Consider the following 12,856-nt stretch of genomic DNA (forward strand, 5'->3'; position numbering starts at 1 on the left):
TCTTGCTTTTCACTTGTTGTTAGGCATTAAAATTCAATATCTTCAAACCTTTTTAGGTCTTACTTTAGACATGTGCACAATGCCAAATTATGAACTTGCTTTTCATACTTGCACTTTATTGATTGCTCACATTACACCTGTGATGAAACAGCTCACTTACTAGTTTGTGAAGTTGAAATAACTTACAGCATCATGAAAATGTTAAATTATCAAAGACAACAGCTACCAATCTGTGCTCATGGTCTGCAGGTTCCCTTCAGGTAGTTCATCTAAAAGTTGCATAATTATAAATATGAAGTGGCAAAAAAGTATATAAAATGTATACCCCATTGTGATACATCCAAGATAAAAAAAATTCAAGTGGTCCACGAACAAAAAAGTTTTAGAACTCCCAATTTAATGTATAACACTTGTATTCTATAGCTATAGTTCAAATCTAAATAAAAGAAATAACGTATATTGTAAGTTGTTGGTTCAGTGTCTCAATGTATGATTTATGTTGTCAGAGGCTGAACTGCTATTAACTGTTTCCTGGTGTCAAGAATGCAATAATAATTATTTTTTAAATCTTATAGTACATTGTATTCTTCCAGTTAAATACCCATAGTCAATGAATTCTAGAAATGCATGGTAAGTTTAATAATCTCACCCCAAACTGCCCTTAGTTTATTCAGAGATGATGGATGAAAGTAAATTGTCCTTTTAGACCAAATGACTTATGTTGGATACTTACAAAATTACTAATAAGCGTACAAATTAAAAATCTATGCTAGAATTGTTCATGCCAATACACCTCTTCCCATTGCACAATGCATAATATGACAAAATTTGTTTTACTACAAATTCACTTTTTGATCAGACCATCAATAAGTAATAGTGGTAACCAAAAATGTAATTTTATAAGCCTTGCTTTAGGAACCAAATTGCTTTTAAGTTGGCAATTAACTTATAAGGCTTCATTTCAACACTAATTTTAGATATCTCATATCATCATTCGTGTGTAAGAACTACAGAATTTCTAGGTAAACTTGATGTGTGCTTGTAGTTGCCAGCTATGTATAATGTCTCAATCTTCAGTATCTTGAAAAGATAGTTATATTATCATTTTAATGTGACCTCAACATTAAATATTATATGTTTATAGTATATTATTAAAAGAAAATAAGTGTTTTTAGCTATATTAATACTTAACAAATCAATATGGTTCAGATTATGTAAAAATGTTTATTCACAGACATAAAAATATTCCACATTTATTACTTTATTTGTCACGCAAAAACAAAGCCACTTATCTATTTTTCACCCAATACCATAGATAATTTTTTTACTTTTTACTTCTTTTAACATCTTATATTATTCTATATACTGAGGTAATTTTTGACAAAAAAAAAATTATTTTTCTTCACTACAAGTTGTCTTTTTCAATAGTTTTTTTTTTACAACAGAAATACAAAGCTTACATTTATTCTCAACATTTTTAAAGATAACACACACAAAAACATATCTTACCACACAACATCTATTTTGATGAATTGAATAGTTTGTGTACACATTTTAATCCTGTAAAAAATAACTGAAAATCTGAGTTTTAAAGTAACTGCAATTTTATTTTTTTTGCTTCCACAGAACACATACACACACTACTTCCTTTAAAAACCAATCTTAAACAGCTATATTAACTCTTTCTTAAGAAATTCACTGCAAAATACTTACTTCTTCATTGTAAAGTTTACTAAGTTCTTTCTTGATAGGATCAATAAGTTGGATCTGACCAGCAGAAAAGCCAACTAACAGAGATGCATTTTCACTAGTTACTGTGTGCAGGTTAAAGTCATGACATGTGGGGTAGGTGCCTTTATAAACACGTTTGTCCACAGGTTTTGTGAGGTCTGCTGCCTACAGATAGAAACAGTACTTCACATCAAAGGTTTTGTTAGTTTGGAAATATAATTATTTTCAATACAGTGATATCAGTTTTACTTTTTTTTTGTTTGATACTTATACAACTCGTTTCTTTGTTCTATAACCAGTCATGATTCTTAACAACATAATATAATCAAAATGCTATTTGCATTTTATGGTCATATTTAGAATTGTGAATATTGTATGCAAGTTTTTATTCCAGCTTTAAGCAAATTAGAACCAAGTTAACATATTGATGACACTCGTAATTTTTAAGCACTTATTATACATGTTAACAGCCAAACTATATAGTGCATTCTGTACTTTTAATCTTGATTTTTCACAATTCTAAACACTGATGAATGCTGGTTACTTACACAAACATTGACACTATTTTTGAAAAAGAGGTGGTTTATTTTATTTGTTTTTTTTTGTAAAAATTCAACAATTTTTGTTTTACTCTTAAGAAAATCTTCTGTTTGGAGCTCTGCACAAGAATATGGGTTCATGAATATGACAGCACCTTAAACCTGTTCACATGTGTATTCACAAGTATTACTACACACCCGTGAAATAACCACCAACTGCATTATTTATAGTAGTCATAGTTGTACATTGCTATCACGATAGGAAGGACTTCTATATATGTTCACTCTGAAGAATCGATTTTGTCAGCTTTCCAGTTAATTTAACAGTATTTTGGTTAAAAACATTATTTTTGATTTAAAAAAAAAATACACCTGAAGCTCATAATTTTGTAATTATTAAGTAATGGTAAAGTATGAATTGGAACAACCATTTTGTGAGATGAATCTTAAAATGTTTTAATCTAACATTATAAAAAATATATCATTAAAATTAATCTAACATTATAAAAAATATCATTAAAATTAATCTAACATTATAAAAAATATCATTAAAATTAATCTAACATTATAAAAACATCATTACAAATTTGCATTTATGTCACAAATTGTACTAAAATATAGTTTTGTAACATTTTCAAAAATAATTTACAGTTATTCAAAAAACTTCACACCTCATAACCACCAAAAAAAAAAATACAAAATAAATCCAAATTACTTTTTTCTAGAATGACTTCAAATTGTAATACGAGACATTTGTTTATCCTAAATAACTTTTAACTCATAACAGTTTATATCTATTTATACTTAAATTTTATTGCCATTTGAACCCTGCCTAACTACTATTCACACAATTATAAGTTGTAAATCACACATCAAATGTGAAGCTCATGTTACCCTTTCAAATTACATTACATATGAACTGCTCGCAAGTGTATCCCATGAAAATTTTTATCATATTATCATTTATTTCACTTAATCTACCCTTAACTAACACAAAAAGTTTCTTATTTTTTACATTTTGATTACTTTAATAAATAAAGAACACACGTGAAAAACAAGAAAAAAGTTCTTACCTAGGTCTTTTTTTTATGTCAACTGTTGATGATATTTAACCCTACTTTTTTATACTAATAGTAGTAATACTGCACTAAATAATTATTTAATTAAATAATACACCAAAGAAAACAGAATAATAATATGTAAAAAGCAGAGTGTGTTCCATAACTATCACTATTTTCCTGCTTTTTAACTATGCAACAAGAGCCGTTAAAACTTCATCTAAGCATGTTGATGTGTTTCCCATGGGAATCAAGCTTGAATTTATGTGAAATTGAAAACTCTCCTTACAGAAAACAATGTAATATAATACATAATTTGATGGATGACAACCTTGGTTTTTCTATTGGTTATAAATAATATAGTATTGATCATCAGAGAGAACTATTGACAATTTCTGAAAGAGAGGATGTGACAGGGGGGCATGGCAAGAGGGGTCTGTCTATTTCATGACTCTGTAACCAAATAGGATTAAAGGCTATGAAAATTATGCTTTGCCTGAGCGATAAAGATATTATAATGAGTAACTTGCATTAAATTTCATATTCCTTGGAGGTGTGATAAATAAATTAAAGAGGGGATGCTTGAAAAGCAAATGTCACAATCCTCACACTAGGGAAAATCATTGATTTTTTTATATTGCCCCATAAAAGTAAGAACTTAAAACTTATTAGGGTTTGATTTTAACAGTCATCTAAGATGACTAAAAACTTCCTCGTATAGCCCACTTAAACCCTTTGTGTTGTCCAATGGATGACTAGCCCCCTGGAACAAAACCTTACTCAAAACAGCAGTGCAGTTTGCTGTCACTTATCCATGCCCACACTACACATGTAATGTTGGCTCTGATCCTTGACCAAAACAGTTTGTAAATTCCCAGTATTCAAGAATTATTTGGACTGAAATAACTTGCAGTATTTGGAATTTTATATTCTTTATTTAATCAGACAACCATAAACTTTTAATATTCATACATTATAAATAAAAGTCAAGAAACATCTCTAGCAAATAGACACTACAGAAAAATTTGGTTAACTATACTAACAGTAGTCACTCTGATAAAGCCCCACTGGTGAAACATATTTAACTCTTATACAACAATAAAAATTGATAATTTATTAACAAATTAGCACTACTTAACAGATTCAATATATAAACTAACTTGGAAAATCAACATTGTACTAGAGTTTCACTGGAATACATTGTAAAAACATCTGCTTTGATTCCCGACACACTGAAATAGTTCCTTTCAACCAACCAAAAAGGTTTAATCTCAGTTTGCCAAAATGTTTCTTTTTTATAATATATTTGATTGATGTAGGAACTTGTTCCAAGAGTTAATTAACATATCATAGTCAGATAAAATCAAGAGATATTATAGTCTTCAATGTTTAAGCTGGAAAGTAAAATGTTTTAGCTTTTGAACTAAAACATTTTTTTAAAATCAAAACAGAATATTAGCTTAATTTGGTTACCACAGTTTGGGGGCATTAATTATTCTTCTTACCTTCATTGTTAAGCAGTTATTGTATAATAAATCTTCTCTGTCTAATAAATTTGGGTCTGATACATTCAAATATTCAGTGCTTAACAGTATAAACCTACTAATATTTGCTATAGAAGTTATATTTCAATTATTAGATCTAAGCCATTTTTTTGTAAATTTCCAAGATTAACGGAACAAATCAATTATGTTAAATATTATAGAACTTCTACATTTGATTACATTCCAACATCATACAATTAGCAATAATCTAGCTTAAATAAAGGATAAACCTGATTAAACCATGTTGCTACCCTAGTTCTTTAAGCGATTGGAAGGTTAGAACCTATGTCCAGAAGAAATTTGACATTCTGCTTCTCTACACCTCTTTACTGTGTTATTTCCTCAGCACATGGATTTGAAAAACAGAAGTCATAAATTCATTTAATGTTCTCATTAAGAAGCATTTAAAGCTGTTTACTTTTCAATATAATACACTTCACAAATTAACAGTAGAGACTATAGCATCAAGTATACTTTGATAACTATGCAAAGGACTTGCTTGTTTTGTATAAGCCTGTGATGTGAAGCTATAAACAACAAAATATGAAAGTTCATATAAATTATTTTATACCTAAAATTACATCTTACAAATTTAATGTACTAATTAAACCCATACATGTTTTTAAACTAATTTTCACTTTCAATTTAAGCAGTTAATGAGCACCTGACTATACTTGTTGGCAGTAATCAAGTGGAGTGAGACTGGACATTAACCTTGTCATTACAGGCTTGGTAGAACCCACTCAGCTCATAACCACAACAGTATCCATGAGAGTAATTATACTATGACTTCTTATAATGTATGCACATCTTTACAAAATTTTGCAGGTTATTGGTAAACATTACAAGGTTTCTGTACACAAAATATCAGGTTTTTAAATTAAGTATTAAGACTTTTTAATTAAAGATTTTCTCGTAAACCTTTTTCTTTCAGAATGTTTACTATCCAACATGCAAAGAAATTTTGATTTTAAGATTAGAAACACTTTAATGCATTAGAAAATTTTCAAATTTCACGTGCGAAATCTTTATAATCTCCAGATAATTATCAAATTTTTTTATAAAAACTTTATATTTTATTTTCACTACTGTATTTCTGTATGGGTTTGTTCAATTTGACAAACTTCTTAACCTCGATAAAAAATTACGAAAAAAATATAAATTATGCTTTTTTGTTCTAGAATGACTACAATTATAACATGAAAATATAACTGTTCAGTCTAAGTAGTTTAAATCCTCATAACATTATATATTTATTATTTTCAGTATATTGACCTTTCAGCCATGCCTAGCTAACTACAGAAGTTACAATGAAGCAGCTCACGTGCACTCGTATTACCATATCCAATGATATATAGCTGACCTTTAGTCTTTACAAAGTGATCTCTTCTAGTTACGACCTTTGTACTTGTTTGCCGCTTGTCAAAGGTTGCTAAGCCTTATGAAGTTTCCCACATGAAGGGTGTGAAAAGAAATTTTTGTATGTTTTATATATATATACATTTTAAGTAACCAAAAAATCATAAATTACTATGTCAATACCACAGAATTCAACTATAATTTGTCAAGCATAGTAACTAAGCTTATTTGGGTTATAAAAATATGAAATTTCAAAGTCACTAAAGACTTACCTTATCGTTTGAAATCTTGTATGAAACTAAGGAAATTAACACAATAACACATCAAAATGGCTGAGGAAACCACTAGGGGACATTCTGAGCTTATGATTGGTTATTCATGTCATAAATAGAAGTAAGTGTCTATAAGGGACCATTTCCAAAAATGAAAAGAGTTAGGGGGGGGGCACTGTGTTTGATTCAGTACATAAGTGGTATCTTAGCAAATAGAAATGATGAGAAGTTCTTATTTTAAATTCTAGCTTGTCAATATTGGTTGTTTGGGTTCCTAATTCGTACCAAACTGTAGATTTTGTATTTTGACATCACAAACATCTAATAATTGAACCAGTGCTGCATTCAACATAACATGTGACACACAAAAATCAATTTTTAGCTGTGTTTTTGTTAATATTTACTTTTAAATATAACTAATGTATAATACTAAAATTTGAATTATAATCTACAATTTGATACCAAACATAAATTCATAAAATAGTAGTTCAATAAAATTTTGAATGCAAGTCAACAAACATGATGACATGGCCTTTGATGCGTGACCTGTTGCAACAGGGTTGAATAACATTTAGTGTATTATTGTAAAAACCTGCTGATTATGTATTTCTATCATAAAATCTTAAATGTAATCAACAAAATGGCAAGAATGCTTTGTCTCATTCAGTTACATATAAAGAAGAGCTTAATAAGGATCATACCTTTTGGAAATATACAAAAGTAACAGCAAAAATTACTATAGCTATAGCACTTCATAGTAAACTATTTTAGGTTTTCATAGTACAATCTATTTTACTATGTTACCAATATTGGTATTTTTTCATCTTCAGTTAAACACACCCAAAAATCACAAATTTGACTATCACAAAGTACTAGAAACATTTCTAACAAAGAATGGATCTTCAAATAACTGTAGCTCAGTAGAATGCAATAATTTTAGATTGGATCTCCATGACAATGATCAGATCAGTATGCAAAAATCACCCATAATGTACAAACACTAAAAATAATTAATGGTTTTCAAGATACAAGCACCCCAATTTTTCATGAAAGTTGGATAACTGGTTTATCCCTTATTGATAAAAGTAGAAACATAAATGACATTGTACTGAACCACTCAACCCTTTTCATTATTTTGAAAGTTAAGGGACCTGTCTTTCAAAATGGATTATAGTTTTAGCAAAACTAATATACTATATTTTAGCTATTTGAGATGTTCTTTCGGATTTTGTGAAAATGCAAAGACTAGTTTAAACATTGGGTCTTACATATGTGCTATTTAAAGATAATTTATCCAGGTAGTTCCCCTATACAGCAACATTAATGGCAGTGAAACTTTTGTAATTTGGATGTTAGGCCTACATCAATACACTGCAGAAATATTACAATTTTTACAAGACTGAATAACACAGGATAGATTGTGAAAAGCTGAGTGTTTTCTGACCCTCCCAAAAAAATCATAAAAGGGTGGAAAGACAAAATATCAGACAATGTTCTTTTTGTAATTTAAAATGACAGAAACACACAGCTTCAATTTAGTATAATTGTTTATCTGATTTTTCACTTCATTAATTTACCTTAACAGGAAAGTAAGCTCACAGAAAATTGCATTTATCAAAATCATATATTTACATGATCCAGAATACTAAGGTTAATCAACATACATCAATAGTTATTTTATTCACATACTCCGATATCTAGTACAAAAACGATGAACAGTGAAATGTGCATTTTTAACAGTAAGCAAAATTAAAACACCATGTACAAAGAGGCCAAATAACATCATTTGGCAATGAAGCATAATCTATCATATTTTTATGAATGTTTTTACATCCACAGTCAAAATTATCATATAATAATCACTACTTCCAACTAAAAATATAGCTCTTAGTTTGCATGTAACAAAATACTGAATATGTCCATCTTGTTCAATAATTTTAACTCATAAGTTCTTATAACAATAAACAATAGTCTAGAAGAGTTGTTTTAAGAACCTTACAAAACCACGTGTATATATCAAATACATAATAATGCAAAGTATTTAAACAGCATAACTTCAATTTCAAATTGACTTATTATTTTCCATAGGTCTTATGCATGTTAAAAGTTACTCAACATTATTATTATTAGACCTGTGAACTTCAGTTCATAAATCATATGTTAAGATGTTGGCATTCACCATGGTAGAGTTGTCCAACAATGTGTAGTTAGTGCTTGGTGGAAAAACTAGTTTGAGAACAGCAAAAGTTTAAAAGTTATACATTTTGGCTAAGATGTTCAATGGTTCCTAAAACTGCCCCTCTAAATAGAAGCCCACAGAACTTATTCCTTATTATACTATATTTGACATCATCAGAAGGTTTGCCCTACAATTTTAAACCAAGTTAGAAAACTGCTTTATGTCTCATTTCCACATACAGACAAAAAATAATCTGAAAAGTAAATTTCAAGGGAATAATTGTATTGCAATATAATTCAACAAACAGAAAATGATCAATTCAATCAAGTCTTGGTGCCCCAAATATTGTTTTCAACTCATGTAAAGTTTCCTATTGGAGAAATAAAACTGTCTCAACTGAAGATGTATTTGACCTTTCCAAATATATATCGGAACCCACTTAATATCATGACTCATGAAAAGGATCATGTTATAATGGTGGATAATTCATTGAAACAGACACCTTTTGCTAGCATTACAGTAACACCGAATAGAATTTTGAAGTGTATTTATAGACACAGAAGTAATTGTATCTACAAATCACTAATTAGGCCTCACTTAAAATACTCTGTTTAGTCCTTATCTAAGAAAGGATATTTACATATTAGCAAGGAGATCTTATTTAAGTTAACAAGTTACTCAAAGAATTGACAGCTGTATTCTGAAGACAACAGAATAAGAGGACTCAAATTTAAGGTTTGAAAAATATATGTTATGCTCTAGATAATACAGTTACTTTTTCTAACATAGCTACTGGCTTATGGAATGAGCTGTAATCAATGGTAATGGGTTCCAGCACTTTACAAAATTTAAGAGAGGATATGATGTTATCCTGAAAAATAAAGGGTAGGTATACATTTTTATTTTCATAAGAATAGATCTGCAACAACAGTCTTGAAAATGATCCCTTGTTTTTTTGTACTACAAGTTATGATAAATTTTAAATATAATACCTCTTGTCCTAATACCCTCAGAATTAAACATAATAAATCTCAATGGCTCTATCTTATCAGTCCCCTTAATAAATCTGGATTTCCCAATAATATCAGCCTTGACCCTTCTTTAGTTAAGAGATCTCAAACTATTTCGTATGACCACCAATCTCTGGAATCATTATACTTTTATAGTAGCCCTCTTCCAAACCCTATGCAACATTTAAATTTTAAGACCTCACTGCCTAACTCAACTGTTAGTCTATAGTTTTGTTAAACCAACTACTAGTAAATAAGGGTTTTTGGTCAACTTGCTAAATTATCATCTTTTTTAATTACCCACTCAGGAGCATCTGACAAGGATAGCTGATTTTTTTTGCTAATTTAAAAGTTGTAAAATATTCCTTATAGGCCTTCCTAACATAAAACTCATCCCAATGATTCTTACATTTATGTTGATCATCTATTTTGATACTCTGTGAAGATGATGCATAAAAACTTGAAATCAAACAATAATTCTACACTTGTAATTGTAAGAGGGGGATCCATCACTCCTTCCCCCAATTCAACATAACATTATCTTACTTGTCAAACATTATAACTTACAACTTCACCTTTTATTAATATTTCTTCTAAACATGCAATTTTAAAATAATAAGCCATACTATGTTCATAGCTGCCTATCAGATGTCATTCAAAACCAGCATTATTTTATTGAGATAAATATATAATTTTTACCTGTTCTAAATGGCATACGAAAATCTTAAAAATACTTTAAGACCTGGTTTTGTAAATTTACAATGAAAGAGGTATAAATGCATATTTGATGTTAAGACAATTTGTTTTTCTACCTGTGTGACTATCTTACAGAATGAGTTGCCATCTGCAGTATTGTTGGAAGCACTCTTTATTAAAGATTTTTAATTGGAAACAAGCAATTTCCTGGAAAATAAAGTGTGGGTGTAAATTTTTACTTTCACAAGGGTTTGTGTGAAAAAACAACCTAAAAAAAACAATAGTTTAATAAGGTAAAGTATGCCATTAAAGAAGTATACATGCAAGTTTTGTTTTATGCTATATTCTGAAATGGATAACTTTTCACTCCTCACAAAGTCAAATGTGGGATGCTTGTTTATACTTTCAAGATGTTTGTGGTTTGGTCTTCATGGCAAATAATGGTAACACTTATGAAGATGATCAAGGTAAATAATTGTATAATATATCAGATATAAATTTCCTATGGCAAGGGCTATCTGGTTGTCAAGTGAAAGCATAAAACTGAAAGTAATTTTTACATTACAGCTTGTTTATACTTTCAAGATGTTTATGGTTTGATCTTCATGGCAACACTGACAAAGATGATCAATGTAAATAAATGTACAATACATTAGATATAAATTTCCTTTGGCAAGGGCTACCTGGATGTCAAGTGTAAGCAGAAAACTGAAAGTAATTTTTACATCACAGCTTCAGAAAGCTCAAGACATTTTTTTTTCTTTTTAACCGTTAAGTAACAAAACTAGTATACTAATATTTGAAGTTTCTTTAACTTTGAAGAATCCATAATGAACTATTTTTGACAATAATTAAGAAATAATGTGTATCAACAATAATATTAATAACATTATCACACTGAAGCTTGTGTTATTAATATTATTAATTATAATTTAATTACACCATTTTGTTTTGACCAAGTGAGAAATTTTTGATACGAATTATGATGGGCAATGTATATTTTATATCATATAAATGTAAATTATTTCACTCAGCTTACCTTTTTAACACCTTTATATACATAAACATACAGTTCTCTTCCAACATTGAAGCAAATATGATCACTACATCCTGTAGGCTGGTCGGGTAAGGTCACAAATGATACTTTTACGGGTGTGTTTGTCTGTGTGTTGTAGCCAACACGATTAGGCCTTGAATATTCGGAATGGGTCATCAGTTTGTACACTCCTTCACGTGTCATGAATTGTGTTTTTAGTTCGTCTTTTCCACCTCCGTCACACTGCACCGCCATTTTACAACCCAATTCTCAGGGAGGCGACCCAAGATCCCGGATATTCATCATGTCTGCTTCCAGCAGCCGGCTATACATATAATTCTTTTCTTATGTCATTATAATTGTGTAGAATAATGATCATCAAGTAAAAAGAAGAACAAAACTTTAAAAAAGTATGGGCAACCTGTATGCAATCACCTTTAAGAATGTTTCACACTTTTTACGAATCAAGCATGAACAACGCAAACGGCTTAAAATTATACAACCCTATAGCACCCAATGCTAGCCTAACTAATACGATCACAGTATTAGGCGAGCACAGCAAGCTTACCGTCGATACTTTAAAAACAGTCCCGCACCTTAGCCAATTTTAATATGTAACATACTGTAAAATTTTAGAAAACTTGTTTCAAGAAAGAGGTACAGTTTCATATCAACAGATTTATCTATCATCATTTGAACACAGTATAAATGTTTATTTGGAGGTATATATATATATGCACATATGGATATATATTTATATAAAAACATACATACGCGACTATTCAAGACGTCATTTCCGCATGTTTAGTTTGGAAAAATGTCTTAAAACATACAGTTATTTTATACTCGTATAATTTCATTTTGTCGGCTAACATTAGGTGACTGATTGAGGACATTCTAGAACTGATAATAAGTAAACTTCAACTAAATCATCAAATACTCTATATGAAAGCTAATTTTATACAAACAAAATTTCGGCGTAAGAATTTCCTATCTATATTTTGTCTATAATTACTGACATATATATATGTGTGTGAGTGTGTAAATTCATGATGTAAAAATGTATTAAAAGCAAAAGAGTTAAATGTCATAAAAAGAAACTCGTGAGCAAATTCTTTATTTGTCATTTCATCCTGGTAAAGAGAAAGTTCACTAAAGTTATTGGGTGTCATTTCTAATGCTTCTTTTAGTTCTTTTTCTGTTGATAATGCGCTTTGGAATAGCTTGAGTTGTTTATAAAAATAAATATCCTGAAGACGACTCAAAACTTCAAATGAGCAGTTGAAAACTCGTTCAATACATAACGAAAGGCCCCCCGTAGCACAGCGGTATGTCTGCGGCCTTACAACGCTAGAAACCGGGTTTCGATACCCGTGGTGAGCAGAGCACAGATAGCCCATTGTGTAGCTTTGTGCTTAACTTCATACAAACA

At 29.7% G+C, this 12,856-nt stretch overlaps 1 protein-coding gene across 1 annotated transcript in view; it reads right to left on the reverse strand.

The window, feature by feature from the left end:
• The window catches only part of LOC106468955 (WD repeat-containing protein 20-like), a 39,381-nt gene extending 27,399 nt beyond the window's left edge, over positions 1-11,982 (reverse strand). The window contains 2 exon segments of the mRNA XM_013929409.2: positions 1,714-1,896; positions 11,428-11,982. Coding sequence (XP_013784863.2) covers positions 1,714-1,896; positions 11,428-11,679 — 435 coding nt within the window. The 5' untranslated portion in view covers positions 11,680-11,982.
• Positions 11,983-12,856: the final 874 nt, after the last annotated feature.

Source organism: Limulus polyphemus, unplaced genomic scaffold (genome assembly GCF_000517525.1).
Source record: "Limulus polyphemus unplaced genomic scaffold, Limulus_polyphemus-2.1.2 Scaffold3235, whole genome shotgun sequence".
Lineage (NCBI taxonomy): Eukaryota > Metazoa > Arthropoda > Merostomata > Xiphosura > Limulidae > Limulus > Limulus polyphemus.